General features: G+C 37.9%; 1 protein-coding gene across 2 annotated transcripts in view; it reads left to right on the forward strand.

Moving 5' to 3' along the window:
• Positions 1–3,320: 3,320 nt before the first annotated feature.
• Positions 3,321–15,951, forward strand: part of Trim9 (E3 ubiquitin-protein ligase Trim9) — a 106,918-nt gene continuing 94,287 nt past the window's right edge. For both annotated transcript variants that reach the window (XM_070294098.1, XM_070294099.1), the window contains exons 1-2: positions 3,321–4,880; positions 9,551–9,826. In XM_070294098.1, the coding sequence (XP_070150199.1) occupies positions 4,389–4,880; positions 9,551–9,826 (768 nt within the window). In that variant the 5' untranslated portion in view covers positions 3,321–4,388. The remainder of the gene's footprint in view (positions 4,881–9,550; positions 9,827–15,951) is intronic.

The raw sequence follows: 15,951 nt of genomic DNA on the forward strand, positions 1-15,951 counted from the left end.
TAATATAACTTGACTCTTGTTCGACGGTGCGCGCGACAGAAGTTCAAGTTCGAAATCCTGCCGAACGGATCGAGCACTTAATTCGGCGTTTGGATATCTCGACATAATATTAATTAACGAGTATTTTGATACCACTAACTACCGAGCACCTAATTATTTAATATAACTTTACTCTTGTTCGACGGCCCGCGCGACCGAAGTTTAAGTTCGAAATCCTGCCAAACGGATCGAGCACTCAATTCGGCGTTTAGATATCTCGACATAATATTAATTAACGAGTATTTTGATACCACTAACTATTGAGCACCTAATTATTTAATATAACTTTTCTCTTGTACGACGGTGCGCGCGACAGAAGTTCAAGTTCGAAATCCTGCCGAACGGATCGAGCACTCAATTCGGCGTTTAGATATCTCGACATAATATTAATTAACGAGCATTTTGATATTACTAACTATTGAGCACTTAATTATTTAATATAACTTTAATCTTGTACGACGGTGCGAGCGATCGACGTTTAAGTTCGAAATCCTGCCGAACGGATCGAGCACTTAATTCGGCGTTTAGATATCTCGACATAATATTAATTAACGAGTATTTTGATACCACTAACTATTGAGCACCTAATTATTTAATATAACTTTTCTCTTGTACGACGGCCCGCGCGACCGAAGTTTAAGTTCGAAATTCTGCCAAACGGATCGAGCACTCAATTCGGCGTTTAGATATCTCGACATAATATTAATTAACGAGCATTTTGATATTACTAACTATTGAGCACTTAATTATTTAATATAACTTTAATCTTGTACGACGGTGCGAGCGATCGACGTTTAAGTTCGAAATCCTGCCGAACGGATCGAGCACTTAATTCGGCGTTTAGATATCTCGACATAATATTAATTAACGAGTATTTTGATATCACTAACTATTGAGCACCTAATTATTTAATATAACTTGACTCTTGTTCGACGGTGCGCGCGACCGAAGTTTAAATTCGAAATTTTACCGAACGGAATGAGCGCTTAATTCGGCGTACACATATCTTCATATAATATATTTAAAAAAGTATTTCAATATTAGTAACTTTTGAGCATATAATTTTTTAATGTTAGTTTATGTTTGTACACTTCCCGCGACCGAAGTATAAGAATAAAATCCTATTAAATAATTAGGTGCCCGGTAGTTAGTGGTATCAAAATACTCGTCGGTCGCGCGCACCGTCATACAAGAGAAAAGTTATATTAAATAATTAGGTGCTCAATAGTTAGTGGTATCAAAATACTCGTTAATTAATATTATGTCGAGTTATCTAAACGCCGAATTAAGTGCTCGATCTGTTTGGCAGGATTTCCAACTTAAACGTCGGTCGCGCGCCGTCGTACAAGGTTAAAGTTATATTAAATAATTAGATGCTCAATAGTTAGTGGTATCAAAATACTCGTTAATTAATATTATGTCGAGTTATCTAAACGCCGAATTAAGTGCTCGATCTGTTTGGCAGGATTTCCAACTTAAACGTCGGTCGCGCGCATCGTCGTACAAGGTTAAAGTTATATGAAATAATTAGATGCTCAATAGTTAGTGGTATCAAAATACTCGTTAATTAATATTATGTCGAGTTATCTAAACGCCGAATTAAGTGCTCGATCTGTTTGGCAGGATTTCCAACTTAAACATCGGTCGCGCGCACCGTCGTACAAGAGTAAAGTGGTATAAAATAATTTTATTTTGGATATATCTTAACGGTTTCTGAGAGCACTTAATTAGCACTTAATTATTATGTATTTGTTTTCTAAATAATTATTTTATTTATATGTTTTTTTGTATGGGTGGACCAGCTTAATGCTAAGTCAGCCTCCCCCCCCTCCCCCCGTCCCCAGTATAATTCTAATTTCCTGCCAAACGTTTCGAGCACCAAATTTTGGCCTCCGGCACTTAATTAGCACCTAATTGTAATCTAAGTTAAAACTTATTTAGCGCTGGTGAGGAGGTTAACTTAATGGGGGTGTATATATGGTATTATATCGCGCGGATCACTCGAAACCCTGCCCTTTCTCAAACCCTCTGTCCTTTGTTCCGTTCTTCTCTCTCTTCCAAGGATGCCGAAGTCCCTCGCGCATCTCGCCGCGGGAGAGAGAGAGAGAGAGACTCGCGCTGTATATATCGTTCCCTTTCCGTTTTATTATCTCGCACATCAGCGAGATATTCCTATGTTGAGAAACGGTATTGTCGCCAAGTTACTCGCGGCTTGTAAGAAGTTATTGCAGATATCCTTTGTGCAAATTCTTCGCATTCCCGTCAACAATAAATAAGATGATGTCGATGGTAACATTTGAAGCGGGAATGTCTTAATTTTCTCGTTCGAACTATCGTTTTTCTTATTTAATTTTGAAAAAAGTAATGGTTTATCCCCCTATAATGACTATCCAATTAAAATTTTAAATGTGTTTATGATGTATATAAAAATGTGATAAAAACTATATGTGATTACTTTCTTAAAGTTATAAAAATCAATGTAAAATATTAATTGATAATATAATTACTACTGTTTATATTGTTACTGTAATTAGTTATTAACGTGTTAGCAGATATTTTCAGGCACTTATAAATCTTTTTTAGATAAAGTCTGTGTACTTGATTCTCGAATGACCTCGATACAACGATATGCCTCGTGTAGGCGCGTCCCTGAGATATGCGTTCGGAGCGTGAAACCGGTTTCACGCAGCGTGAATAATTTCGCAATAATATAGCTATGCGAAAATCAGTCTTACGTTCGAAAGAAAGAGATTTTCGAAATTGAGGATAAAAGAGATAAAATTAGATAAGTAAATACTTTGATATATACAATATAATTACATTATTATATACAACAGAAAATTTATCTAATTATAATTTTTTTGTTGAAAAAAATTCGTACTCTTCATGTATCAAAGCCCGATAGGACAGTAATACACATATTACCCAAGACTACATGTAAGAATGCAAAATAGATGTAGAGATATTTTCTGCAAGTAAATATACGTCGTTTAGAAAAATTGCTTCTTGCCGATCAGCATATTTGACACTCACACATTCTTTTTTTCGCATGTCAGATCTTCAATTTTAATTTATAAAAATGGACGGATAATTATTATCGCGTGTCTTTTGACAATAGAACATGAGGAAGGAGACGCGAGATCGAGACAAACTTGAGAACCCCTGCCTCCGTAAAGTATCCCTCGGTTCCCCCTTACGGTCACGCTCCTGAGCGTGCGTGGCCGCGATGCGCGACGGTACTTTGACTCGATGCCGGGAGTCAGTCAACCCGGTGACGGCTTCCAGGTTGCATGCTGTTCTCTGGCAAGCGTGGTCCTCGGCGCTCACGAGCTCGAGCGAGGGCGGCAAATGCGTGTCCCGCGTGTGTGAGTACGTGCGCCGATTATATCCAAGTCAACCAGAGACTCGTCAACAATCTTCGAACTCGAACGAGAGAGACGCGTCGACGAGGAGAGTCGACGAACGTACGATCTTGGATAATGCGAAAAGCCCGCGATGCGCACGATCGACAGGTGACACGTTCCCGCTGAAACGTGAAAGAGTTTACGTTCCGCTCGCTATTAATAACACGAGAAGTGTGCGCGTTGCTGGATCACGCGATGGATTATCAACGAGCACGCCGGTGAACGGATCGAGGGATTTTTTTTTGGCGCGATCGATACGTGGGATCGTCGCGCGTGATCCGAGTGTCGAATTCAATGGGATCCCTGTCGGCATTATAGTGATGAAACCAGGAAGCTTGTGCGATCGTTGAGAGATAGATTTAGCCGTTTGATAATTGATAGGAAAGATCGAGCTTCTTCTTCTTCGGCGCGCGCTTTGAGGCGGCTTCTCTCATTCGTTTCGCGTCAATTGAAAACAGAAGTCTCTTGATTTATGTTCCGTTGAAGAGAAATGTTTTAAAGAAAATCCTCGCAAGATCCTCCGTTTCTTATTGCCTTAGACTACAAATGTGCGATCTCTCTTTAGCTTCGGAAGCATCGTAATCAGATTTTGACGACGAGCGCTTCTTCGATAGAAGAAACCATCGAACGAGTTTCTTCACGACACGTCGGAATAATCGCAGGGAAATCCGCGTGAAAGCGGTACCGAGGAATTCAGACACCTCCGTTCACTCTGTATTTGCATTCTACATATACCGCATTTCGATCCGGCAATTATCGACGAAAGGGGATCGAACGGGACCGTCGACGTAGTCGCAACGTCGTCGCCTCGTCTGCCATCCTGAGGAAGGAACCCTGCAGACCCGATCGAGGCGATCCGAGCTGCCGCGGCTCGAGAGAATCCACGAGGAATCCTCCACGGACTCCAGGACGATCGCCAGACGGCGAGCCACCGGTGCATCCGCGATGGAGGACGAACTGCGGTGCCCCAGCTGTAAGGAGCTGTTTGTGGAGCCGGTGCTGTTACCCTGCTGGCACGCCTTGTGCCTCGCCTGCGCGGTGAATCTGCAGGCGCCTCCGGACTCGCCGCCAGAATCCACCGCCGACTCGTCCAACGCGCCCGGCTCAGATCAGGAAGCCGATAAGCTGTCCATATTATCGGAGACCGATTCCGGCGTCGTTTGCAGCAGCACGTCCACGAGCTCGCGACCGGGCAGCTACGTCGGTACCCCGGGCAACGGCGGCGGCTTCCCGCCGTCCGGCGGCACCCTCTGCCTCTCGTGCCCCATCTGCCAGAAGACCGTCTACTTCGACGAGGGCGGTGCCCACAATCTGCCCAAGTATTGGGCGATGCAGCACATCGTCGACAAATATCAGGAATCGCGGAACGCGCGGCTTCAATGCCAGATGTGCGAGGGGGAACCGCGCGACGCGACCGTCGCGTGCGAGCAGTGCGAGGTTAGCCCGATTATATTAAATAGGGGTGTATAATCGAGGGAATATATATAGTGTTTGATGCACACTGGGGATTTGCGAAAGTACGGTATGGATGTAGCACGTAGCGTCGTGCGGCGAGCGCGCTATTTTCCGGGCGTCGTTGGAATCTCGGGCCAGAGATTAGCGCGAGATTAGAAGTTTAATAAATAATTGGGGTTGAATAAGAGTTTTAACGAGAAAGAATGTATGACGCGTGAGATTGAGTATTTCTTCTAATTTAACAGTCATTCTCGAATTAGAACGGATGAAATAATTGGGATTGTTGGCGAACATACGTTTAGCTAGGATTGATAGTTCTGTGGAGTAATAGCGAAGATAATTTCAAGTAAATATTCAAATAGAAACTGCTCGTCATTAATTTATAACGTTATTATTTTTTCATGTCAACTAGGAATAACTTTAGATGGTAAAACTAAATTGCAGATTCTTTAAATTTGTTGAAAATTTTGACAACAAAAATTTATGTATAAAATATATAAAAGTATATGATAAATCAAGCTTATAATAAAATACAATAATTTCATTTTTCATCAGTTCTTTCTTTATTCGAGTGTCATGGACTACGTATTTCCATGACGCAAGCTTTCTCTATTTATAATTCTATTTTTAAAAATATGTATCTGTAATCTTGGATCAAACAAGAGGCCACATACTGTGACATTCGTATAAACTTTTTCTTCTCATTTTCCCGTTCGTGCGGTTCTGTAGGGAACTTTCCCCTCGTCCCCTCCGGAGTCGAGAAAAGAAGGGAAAAAAGTCTTTGCTGCGGATTTGCTTAAAAATATGAAACTATCAGGTCGTAAGGCGTTCTGTAAAAAGGAAGTTGTATTTTTAATTGCGAAATTTTTGAATCTTTAGATCATGTCACGTTATCATCATTATCTAATGTAATCTTTGTATTATAATGACAATTGCCTCTTTCGTCGTTTTCCCGATATTTTCGTCCTCATGTTTCAAATCTTTCGCTCGCTATGAAAACTTCTACCATCCAAGATCAGAAAAAGTTCCCAGGACTACCATTTTTAACGATCGCGGCATCAGCCGTGTTTATTTCTCTTGTGTGCTTTCCTCGTCCAGAGGATGCTCGTTAACTCCCCCTCGTTCTTCCCCGAAGTCCACTTCATAACTTTTCTCTTCGCGGTATAAGCGCACTAGAACCTCTCTCATCTACAAGAGCTACGTCTATATCGTCTATACGTTATCGGTATTAATATCGAGCCTATAAAGGCGTCGTACGAGAAAGACGGAGATTTCATCGACGGCAAAATCGAGAACAAAAAAATTCTTATGAATCGTGATATCGCCGCACGATATCAATATTTCTTATTTAAATTCTATAATTAAACATATATTTGGTAATTTTATATCGACCAATTATGTTGAGCAGAAACCTTAAAATTGTGTATAAAAGGAGGTACTTCTATCTCGTTTTCAGGCAAATTTGGACGATAAATTTATAGATACACCTTTCTCGCAAAATACAATAAAGAGTTAGAACGTTATTTTATTGAATATCCAATCCTATTTTGATAAGCATATAAAAATGCGCGCCTTGAATAGTGTAAGTCGTGCTAAACAATGCGTATAAATAAACTTTTATAATTTACTATTTTTTATTTTCTAAATAAATTTTTATTTTGAATTTCTTTTGCAGACTTGAAATCTTGTATTTTTCAATATTATTAGCCGTATTATTAGTAATATTTAATAACATTTTTTAATTTTTATTACAATTTTTTTATTACATTATTTTTTAAATTAATCTTTCCTTTTATGTGCGAAAAAGAAATAAGAGACAATATTTCTCGGACAATTGTCAATTCCGTCTCGCACAAATTGTTTGGACGATACATCCGCAAAAATCGTTACTACATAACATCCGCGCTCGCGAAAAGAGCGATTGTATTGTATATTGTTCGCTGTTCCGTTTGAAAAGATCGTGTTACCGCGTTTCGGAGTGTCGCGTCGACCAACATATACGCCAATCGCATACCCTCGTCTCGCCTCCCACTTTCTCACTTTCCTCCTCGAAGTGTTAAATTTCATTTTCAACCCTCTCCGTGTATTGTACCGCGTTGCGACAAGTGGCGGATATTTTTTTCTGTGATTTTACATTCTCGCCGCGCCGGTCGCTTCTCGTTGCGCGGAAAAAAAAGAGAGAGAGAGAGAGAGAGAGAATCGATATGCGGCGCAGTTTCACTCGTTGCCGGCAACGTATTCGCGCGACGACAATGGCTCGGTTATTGATATATAACCGAAATGATATTATTTCCGGAAAGGAAATATCGAACGCGAGCGAGGAATATTGCTGGTACTGAACGACATTGTCCTGTTATTGTTTTTATTTCTCTATTATTATTTTGATAAAATTAAAATTTTATTTCGCCGTGTTATAGTCTTTATACGATAATCATTATACGATTACTTTGTACGAAAATTAGTTTCTTAAAGTGAGATTTATTCACATCTATTTCTGTACATAATTATTATTATAATATATTTTATAAATATTTAAAATATTTCTTAAGGTAAAATTTAAACAGAATATGTATTTGTATTATATAATTATTAAAAATAAATCAAATAGCGCGAAACTAAACGACCAATTAATTTTACAAATAATACAGTAGAATGAGAAAATAAATAAATTATAAATCACCTTAATTGTTCCACTGTAGCCCGATGTAATCCGGGCCTCTTTCTCCTTTCTCATTCAACATTTGTTGCTCTTTCATGTCATTCATTCGCGGAAACACGATTAATTACTATCGCGTCTGCACTAATCAGCAAAATACGATGATTTTACGATTAATGTATCAAGATGATTCTCTCGACATTAATCGTACGTTATTATATGGACCGTTTATTTTGAAAGTGGTGTAAGTCCTTTTTTTAAAAAAATGAGATATGACGTAATTTATGCTTAATTTAGTGTAAACTTTTTGTTTATAACTAGTTAGTATTTAATATCTTAAAAAATGCCAATGCTTTGTTCAATTTAAAATTGGCCGGTAAAAGAAATTGCGTAACCATTGATTATGAAAGTGGTGTAAGTCCAATTTCCATCACGATGCCAGGCCTATTACATACGAAAAATATAAGGATATGCAGCAGCTATTATCTTATATACCTCCTGTGCATCATGAATATTTTAAAACACTGCCACATGAAGAGCATAAATAATTAATAATACCAATATCTTGTGTTAAGTTTAACAATATATAAATATAATTAACGTTCAAAATAAAAAATACTAATTATATTTTATTTCTTGTTATTATTTATAAACAAAATTGGATTAATATGAAATATATTTTAAGTGATATTTGTTATTTCAAAATTGAAATTAAATGATATTTACAATTGACTAATTATGAAAGTGGTGTAAGTCCATTTGCAGCCTGGAAATATATATTATTTTAGTTAAATTCGCCTAAAAGAAATTTATATAATCAAATTACATATTGATAAATTAGTACAAACATTCCCAGACTTCACATAATTAACCTATATTTTTTAATTGTCAGATCTGCTAACATTTAATTTTCTCGAAACAAAAGAAAATGGACTTGCACCACTTTCAAAATAAACGGTCCATATATTGCGATGCGAAACTGCGAGAACAAAATAAAATAAAACACAAAGCTACGATTAAACGGAAAATCATTAATGATAGTAAATATGAGAAATAATCGCGAGATGATATAAAGATGAAGCGGCTGCGTGAATGACAAGGCCACGGCATGTAAACAACAGGGTGCCGCAAAAACTCCGGCGCTCATACTTTGTGACATATAGCATATTGTTTGTTTACAACAGTGTCTGGCCTTGCTATTCAAGCGACGTGATTCGAGTCTGGCCTTGTCATTCGCACATTCGGCGAGACTCGAGATATATCGCGAGTCGCTACGTCTTTCTATTATCTCGAAACGCGATTATTTTTCATAAGTACTATAATTAATTAGGATTATCAGTCCGCGCACATTTAATTCAATCATAACTTTGTACGACTTTGTGGTTGTCTAGTCTTATATTTGGTAACGTTGTCAGTTGGAGAAAGCGATCGCGAGAAATATTACAATATACACATCATTTGCTATAATTGCAATTAATGATCATCAATATACGGGATTGATTAATGATAAACGATGAATGATAAATATGTGAATATTGCGACAATGGTTAATTGATTGAACTAACGAAAAGGTATGATGCATCGATTGTTTATTAATAATATATGTATTTTGCGGTTGATACATTAGAAATTTACTATGCTACGGTATTGGAATGAAAACGATATCATCTTCGTATTTTTTGGTCTCTGAAAAAATTAATATTCTTTAAATTAATAATCATTGACAAATTTAGATTTGCATTTATGTCAGTTTTATGTAAGTTATTTATGTTGATCGAATATTTGACGCTGATCAAAATGTAAGAAAATTTTAATAAAACTGTTATTAAATAAATATTTTTCAAGCACTATCACGTTATCAATATTTTTTAGAGCTTCTTCTCCTAAGCATTCGATATTGTAAATATCGATCCGGGAATGAGTATCGCTCTCTTCTCTCCCTAATATTTTAATATTTCCTATATAAATACGAAGCGCTCGATTATTCTTCTTTCAGGTTTTATACTGCGACGCTTGCAGAGAGTCCTGTCATCCAAAGAGGGGCCCACTGGCAACTCACAATCTGGGACCACCGAGAGGCAGCTGGCAATCGAACGGGGCCAAGGGATCCCGGCCCGAGAATACGCCGGTCTGCAACGATCACAACGGCGAAGCGGTGACCCTCTATTGTGCCCTTTGCAAAATCGCGATATGCGCCCTGTGTCTTCGCGATCGCCACGCCGCTCATCCTCACGACGTCCTGCCATTGGCCGCTGCCTGCAAAGCGCAAAAGGTAAGTACTTTCCAAATAATTTTAAAAATCTTCACGAATGCATATGAAATTTTTACCATCGCGAGATAAATACTTTGAAAAGAGATAAGTGTGATCCTAGCGAGATAATTCGTGCGATCCGATTGAACGCGATAATATATAAAATGATTACATTACGTAGATTAGTATCCTTAATCGGCGATCGCGATCTGCGAAATACCCAATATCGGAGCCCGAATCGAAACCTCAAACGATTAACGCGGACATTGCGTCGAGCGGTGGGAGGGAGAGACACACCAGGGATTACTACAGGTTTTACCTCGGAAGAATGATGTTTGCCGGCAAAATACGCGGCGCGATAATATATGTATATTTGATGATGAACTCCGGCGCGTAATTTATGTGCGTAGCCTGGTGTGGGCAAAATCCGAAAATAATAGATGATGCGGTGCCAAGCCCGTTAACACGACCAATAATTCAGTTTCAATCCACTCGCTCTCTACACGCGCTATACGCACTTCGATGCGCCTCGAACGCCGTAGTTTTGCGCCGAGTTTCCGCGTTTTACATGCCACACGATCTCTCGATCCTATTTGCGCGATGTTCATTTAGCATTTAGCGGGATCAACAATCAAAAATACAGTGCCATTATGCTAATCGATCATACCAGGCGTATTTGCGTATCTATTGCGCTGAAATTGTAATTGAAATTAAATGCGTGTAAAATATGGGATGCGTAATTATTCGTAATTACATATTAATTAATAACTGCGCGTGATTAGATATATAATAATTACGAGGGTTGGGAAGTAACGCGTTGCTTGTAACGTCGTTACCGTTACAGTTACTTTTTTTCGGTAACGATCGTTACTTTTTTTTGTTTCTAACGGTAACGGTAACGTCGTTACATTTTTACACTAACGGTAACGAATTAGCCGTTACTTTTATCGTTACTTTTTGGTTCTTTGTTATCTTATATCTATTCAATAGATAGATGTATTTTTTGAAAAATATTTTGTAGTCTTCTATCATAGACTGTATTCTGATAGTCACTGCCAGTATTGAAAATTTATAGTAATGTAAATTATAGATTTTACAACTTACTGGCTACTAGCAGTGAATATTGGAATACACTCTTAATAATATTATCAATATTTAAAAACAATGTTTGATAAAAATTTTCGACAAAATTACAATTTGTAAATTACAATTTAAATTCCTATAAAGATAAGTGTATTAAAAAGTAAAGATATTAGCATAAAAAAATTAGAATCATTAAATAAGTTTAATATAAAAAACGCTTGCTATATAGAGACTAATTTAGAGTTTTTAATTGTAATATATATTATTACATTTAATATTGATTATTAAATAATTTTATAATCTAACAGCTTATTATAGCATTACAAAAAACAAAAACATAACGAAAAAGTAACGAATCGTTACTTTCCAAGTAAAGGTTAGGTTAGGTAACGGTAACGGTAACGCATTACTTTTTAAAATCAGTAACGAGTAACGGTAACGAGTTACTTTTATAGAGTAACGTTCCCAACCCTGCTTCTATCATAGACTGTATTCTGATAGTCACTGCCAGTATTGAAAATTTATAGTAATGTAAATTATAGATTTTACAACTTACTGGCTACTAGCAGTGAATATTGGAATACACTCTTAATAATATTATCAATATTTAAAAACAATGTTTGATAAAAATTTTCGACAAAATTACAATTTGTAAATTACAATTTAAATTCCTATAAAGATAAGTGTATTAAAAAGTAAAGATATTAGCATAAAAAAATTAGAATCATTAAATAAGTTTAATATAAAAAACGCTTGCTATATAGAGACTAATTTAGAGTTTTTAATTGTAATATATATTATTACATTTAATATTGATTATTAAATAATTTTATAATCTAACAGCTTATTATAGCATTACAAAAAACAAAAACATAACGAAAAAGTAACGAATCGTTACTTTCCAAGTAAAGGTTAGGTTAGGTAACGGTAACGGTAACGCATTACTTTTTAAAATCAGTAACGAGTAACGGTAACGAGTTACTTTTATAGAGTAACGTTCCCAACCCTGCTTCTATCATAGACTGTATTCTGATAGTCACTGCCAGTATTGAAAATTTATAGTAATGTAAATTATAGATTTTACAACTTACTGGCTACTAGCAGTGAATATTGGAATACACTCTTAATAATATTATCAATATTTAAAAACAATGTTTGATAAAAATTTTCGACAAAATTACAATTTGTAAATTACAATTTAAATTCCTATAAAGATAAGTGTATTAAAAAGTAAAGATATTAGCATAAAAAAATTAGAATCATTAAATAAGTTTAATATAAAAAACGCTTGCTATATAGAGACTAATTTAGAGTTTTTAATTGTAATATATATTATTACATTTAATATTGATTATTAAATAATTTTATAATCTAACAGCTTATTATAGCATTACGAAAAACAAAAACATAACGAAAAAGTAACGAATCGTTACTTTCCAAGTAAAGGTTAGGTCAGGTAACGGTAACGGTAACGCGTTACTTTTTAAAATCAGTAACGAGTAACGGTAACGAGTTACTTTTATAGAGTAACGTTCCCAACCCTGATAATTACCTATCGTTCTATATAAAGTCGTCAAAATTTTTAACCCTCGTGCATAAATTCGCGTATCATTCTACATTTCTGCTTCAACTATCGTTATCGCCTTTTCGCGTTGTATCGTTAACGAGAATGCATTTTATCCCCAGGATGTTTCATTACGCCCGCAAGTTACCGATATCGTATCAACACAATGCTATCGCGCTACATCAAAGCACTACCATCGCGTTATTACGTTTCTCCGTTTTCTCTCATCTCGGCGTGATAACACCACGCGGAAATTGTGCACGGATGGCGGTGGCGAATAAGGGCGACGATCCCGCCGCGACGATACGACGCTCGTCTGCCTTATCCCCGAGAATCGCAACGGACGGTGGCCGCGCGTAACGATACAATACACGCGGTACCGAGTCCCGATCGACAGCTGGTTTTGATATCGCGTGTCCCCGCGTGGGTGCGCCATCTCCCCCCCCTCCCCTCCACCTTTCCCCACTTCCCTTTCCTCCTCCCCGTTCTCACCGCGCGACACATACGTTGCCTTCCATTTTCGACGCCGGGGCTGACGTTGTTCGGATGCCGACACCTGGTCACTTTCTGACATATGGAGCCCGCTTGCGCCGCGCTGGTTCCATCATCCGGCGCCGATGGAATCGCTTCCTCTCCGCGATTAATCTGATAAATTGCTCCCCCCCTCTATTCGTACGGCCCAGTCAAAACCGCCTGACCCCAGCAATTTCGTAATTGATTGCCGCCGGACAAGCGGGCGATCTCTCGCTTTTGTTTGCACTCGTCACCCATTATATCTCGAGACGGCGCGGCCGATAGTTGACCCCGATGATAAGATCGATAGAGTTCGTACGGTTATGCACCGCCGAAGAGAGAGAATATCACGTATGATTCTCTAATCGTCGATATCCGGCGGTAATAACGTATGCCGATCGCCTCTAGCGATTTCGATTATGGATGATTCGGCGAAAGATCGTTTCGAATCGTTTCGAGGTTTACATTCGTTTTACGTCCTTTGTTTATCGGGTAAATACGACAGAAAACGACTGTATCATGAATCATCGATATTGAACTTGTGATATATTTGCTTTCTTTTATCCTCAAATGACAAGAAGATATTGGTCGATCCGTAAGAACGCGCTGATGCGGAATTGCAATAACGTAAATGTAAATAATCACAGATCACGCTTGAACAATCGCGCCTTTAAATGTTCTCTCGGTATAATTACAATTTGGCCGAATGGCGTCTTCTGAATAATACATCACGTCGTTTATCGAGACCAGGTCGGAGAAACGCGCTGAAAGTACAGTCGCGATAAAGTATAATTTGCAACAGGCTCGTTTATCAGCGGTGCCACGCGAAGATCGGCAACGGATTGCGCCGATCGTAGATTCCGGGTGTGAGTCGCGAATCACATGTCAGCTGCGATTGCGCTCCCCGATGCGACCGTTACCGTCGCGTTTTGACACGTAATCATCCGTCACTTTGTCTTTTCTGTTCATCTCTCTCTCTCTCTCTCTCTCTCTCCTCCCCTTCTCCTCCCTTCAACCGTTTCCTCCTCCTTCTACGTTTGACGTAGGTATATCGAAGTTGGACGATTCCCCAGTCATTATTACACATTAATGTCGACGCACGAAGCAATGCTCGCACGTTGCACCTGATATTTCGGTAATTAGTCTGCCTGCTCGTCGGCTAATCAAGGGAATGCCGGTATCCGTGGACAGGTATTTGTGTCTGTAATCGCGATAATGCGATCCATTTTGCGTAAGTAGCACTTACTTAAGGTACACAAATAATAAAAAATATAATAGACTTCAATCAAACATGTACGAAAGCAATATTTTTTTTTAAATGCATGCTCACGTTAAATGAGTTATTTTCCCAATATCCGCTATATTCTCATTCTGAACGTGATTCAAGCTTCTCGGGTAAGAGCGTAAGACTTTAAGCCGTATGATGTAGCGATTACGTAATAACAAATTGAAACGCGTAATAATATGTTTCTTCGCAACGCAATTCGCGTAAGAAAAACTAGTTATCAGTCAGATAATTATCGTTCCAATTTTGCGAGGTTAGAAAACTATTGTGATGCTTATCGCCTCTATCGCGTCGTTACGACAAAATCATATCTCGTGCGCGTTGGCGCTCTTACTAATCGACACGCTAGTAGCTACGACGATGGTCTCGATTGATTTTAAACGAAAGACAACGCGGTTGAGTGATGGCCGAGCGGGAAGGACCGCAATAATAATCGATCAGCCGGACTCGATTGCGGTCGCGTTCCCGACCTTAATTGATTCTATATCCCCTTAATCGATATAAAAGGCCACGTTTTAATAAACGTCTGACGCGTGACACTCAAGCATCTCGCCATTCTCCTGTTAATTTTCTAGATGTTTAAGACTTCAATAAAGAGAACGTCTTTATTGAATTTCTTGAAGATTTTACAAATTATCTGCTTTTATTAATACTATGATAACATGAATAATAATATTAATATCGATAATAATAAAAATTTAAAAAACACGCGTAAGAATGTTAGAAAAAAATTCTTTTTCATTTGCTTTTATTTTGTAAAAGATATAATTTTTCACACATAACAAAAAATTTAGATTCTTTAAAAAGATGCGTATTTTCATTAAGTAATATAGTTTCGTTATTGACATAATTTATATCTTTTGGGTATTTTTTTAAAAACTCCGACGAAGAAAGATAAGCGCGCGTGTGCTCGCAGTCGAATATCACATTTGCACATTTCATGAATCTTGCATGAACTTACATAAATATATGCATAAATATGCATATCATCGTATACCTAACGGTCTAAGTCTACGGCAATGTATTACAAGATTCGATTACTTAGCAGTTAGCGACAAATAGATAAGGGTCGACCCTGATCCTCTGTGTCAAGTTTGCTCGCGGGGAATCGATTGTTTGCAAAGGGTATACCCCGCGATCCTCCAGGCATCATCATGCTAGTTTTCGTAGTCTTTAAATTAGGAGCAAAAATGAGAAAGCTTCTTTGAGAAGAATCTTATTTAAAAATCGTTGCATAACAATAAGGAAATAATTGTAATATATTTGCATGGCTACTTTACCATTTTTCATATGTAAACTATTAGATATATAAAAAAAAGTATAAAATATATTTAAAAAATTACTTCCAAATATAAAAAAATTAAATTTTACACCAAAAAAATTGTTATTATCTTAATTGAACTTAAAATGTGCTGCTTATTTCCGAATAAGCTGAACTGTCTTTTCACTCTATTAAAGCGTGCGCTCTTAAATATTTTCGAGTTCCTTTTCTTAACACCGTCGTATATAGCGTCTATTGAGCGGAGACCTCATCCAGTCCACTCGCGTCGTGGCGCCGTCGAGAGGAACGTCCTCGAGGCGGTTGAAATCTGCCTGTTCTGCCCCGGGAGAGCAGGCAGGCAGGTAAAAGAGACGCCGGAAGTCGACGGGAAAGGAGGGAGAATCGTTGTCGAAAAATCAAGGTACGGTAAGCGGCGCCGC

Source organism: Polyergus mexicanus, unplaced genomic scaffold, assembly GCF_030449975.1.
Source record: "Polyergus mexicanus isolate NDT 795.1 unplaced genomic scaffold, iyPolMexi1.0 SCAF_4, whole genome shotgun sequence".
NCBI lineage: Eukaryota > Metazoa > Arthropoda > Insecta > Hymenoptera > Formicidae > Polyergus > Polyergus mexicanus.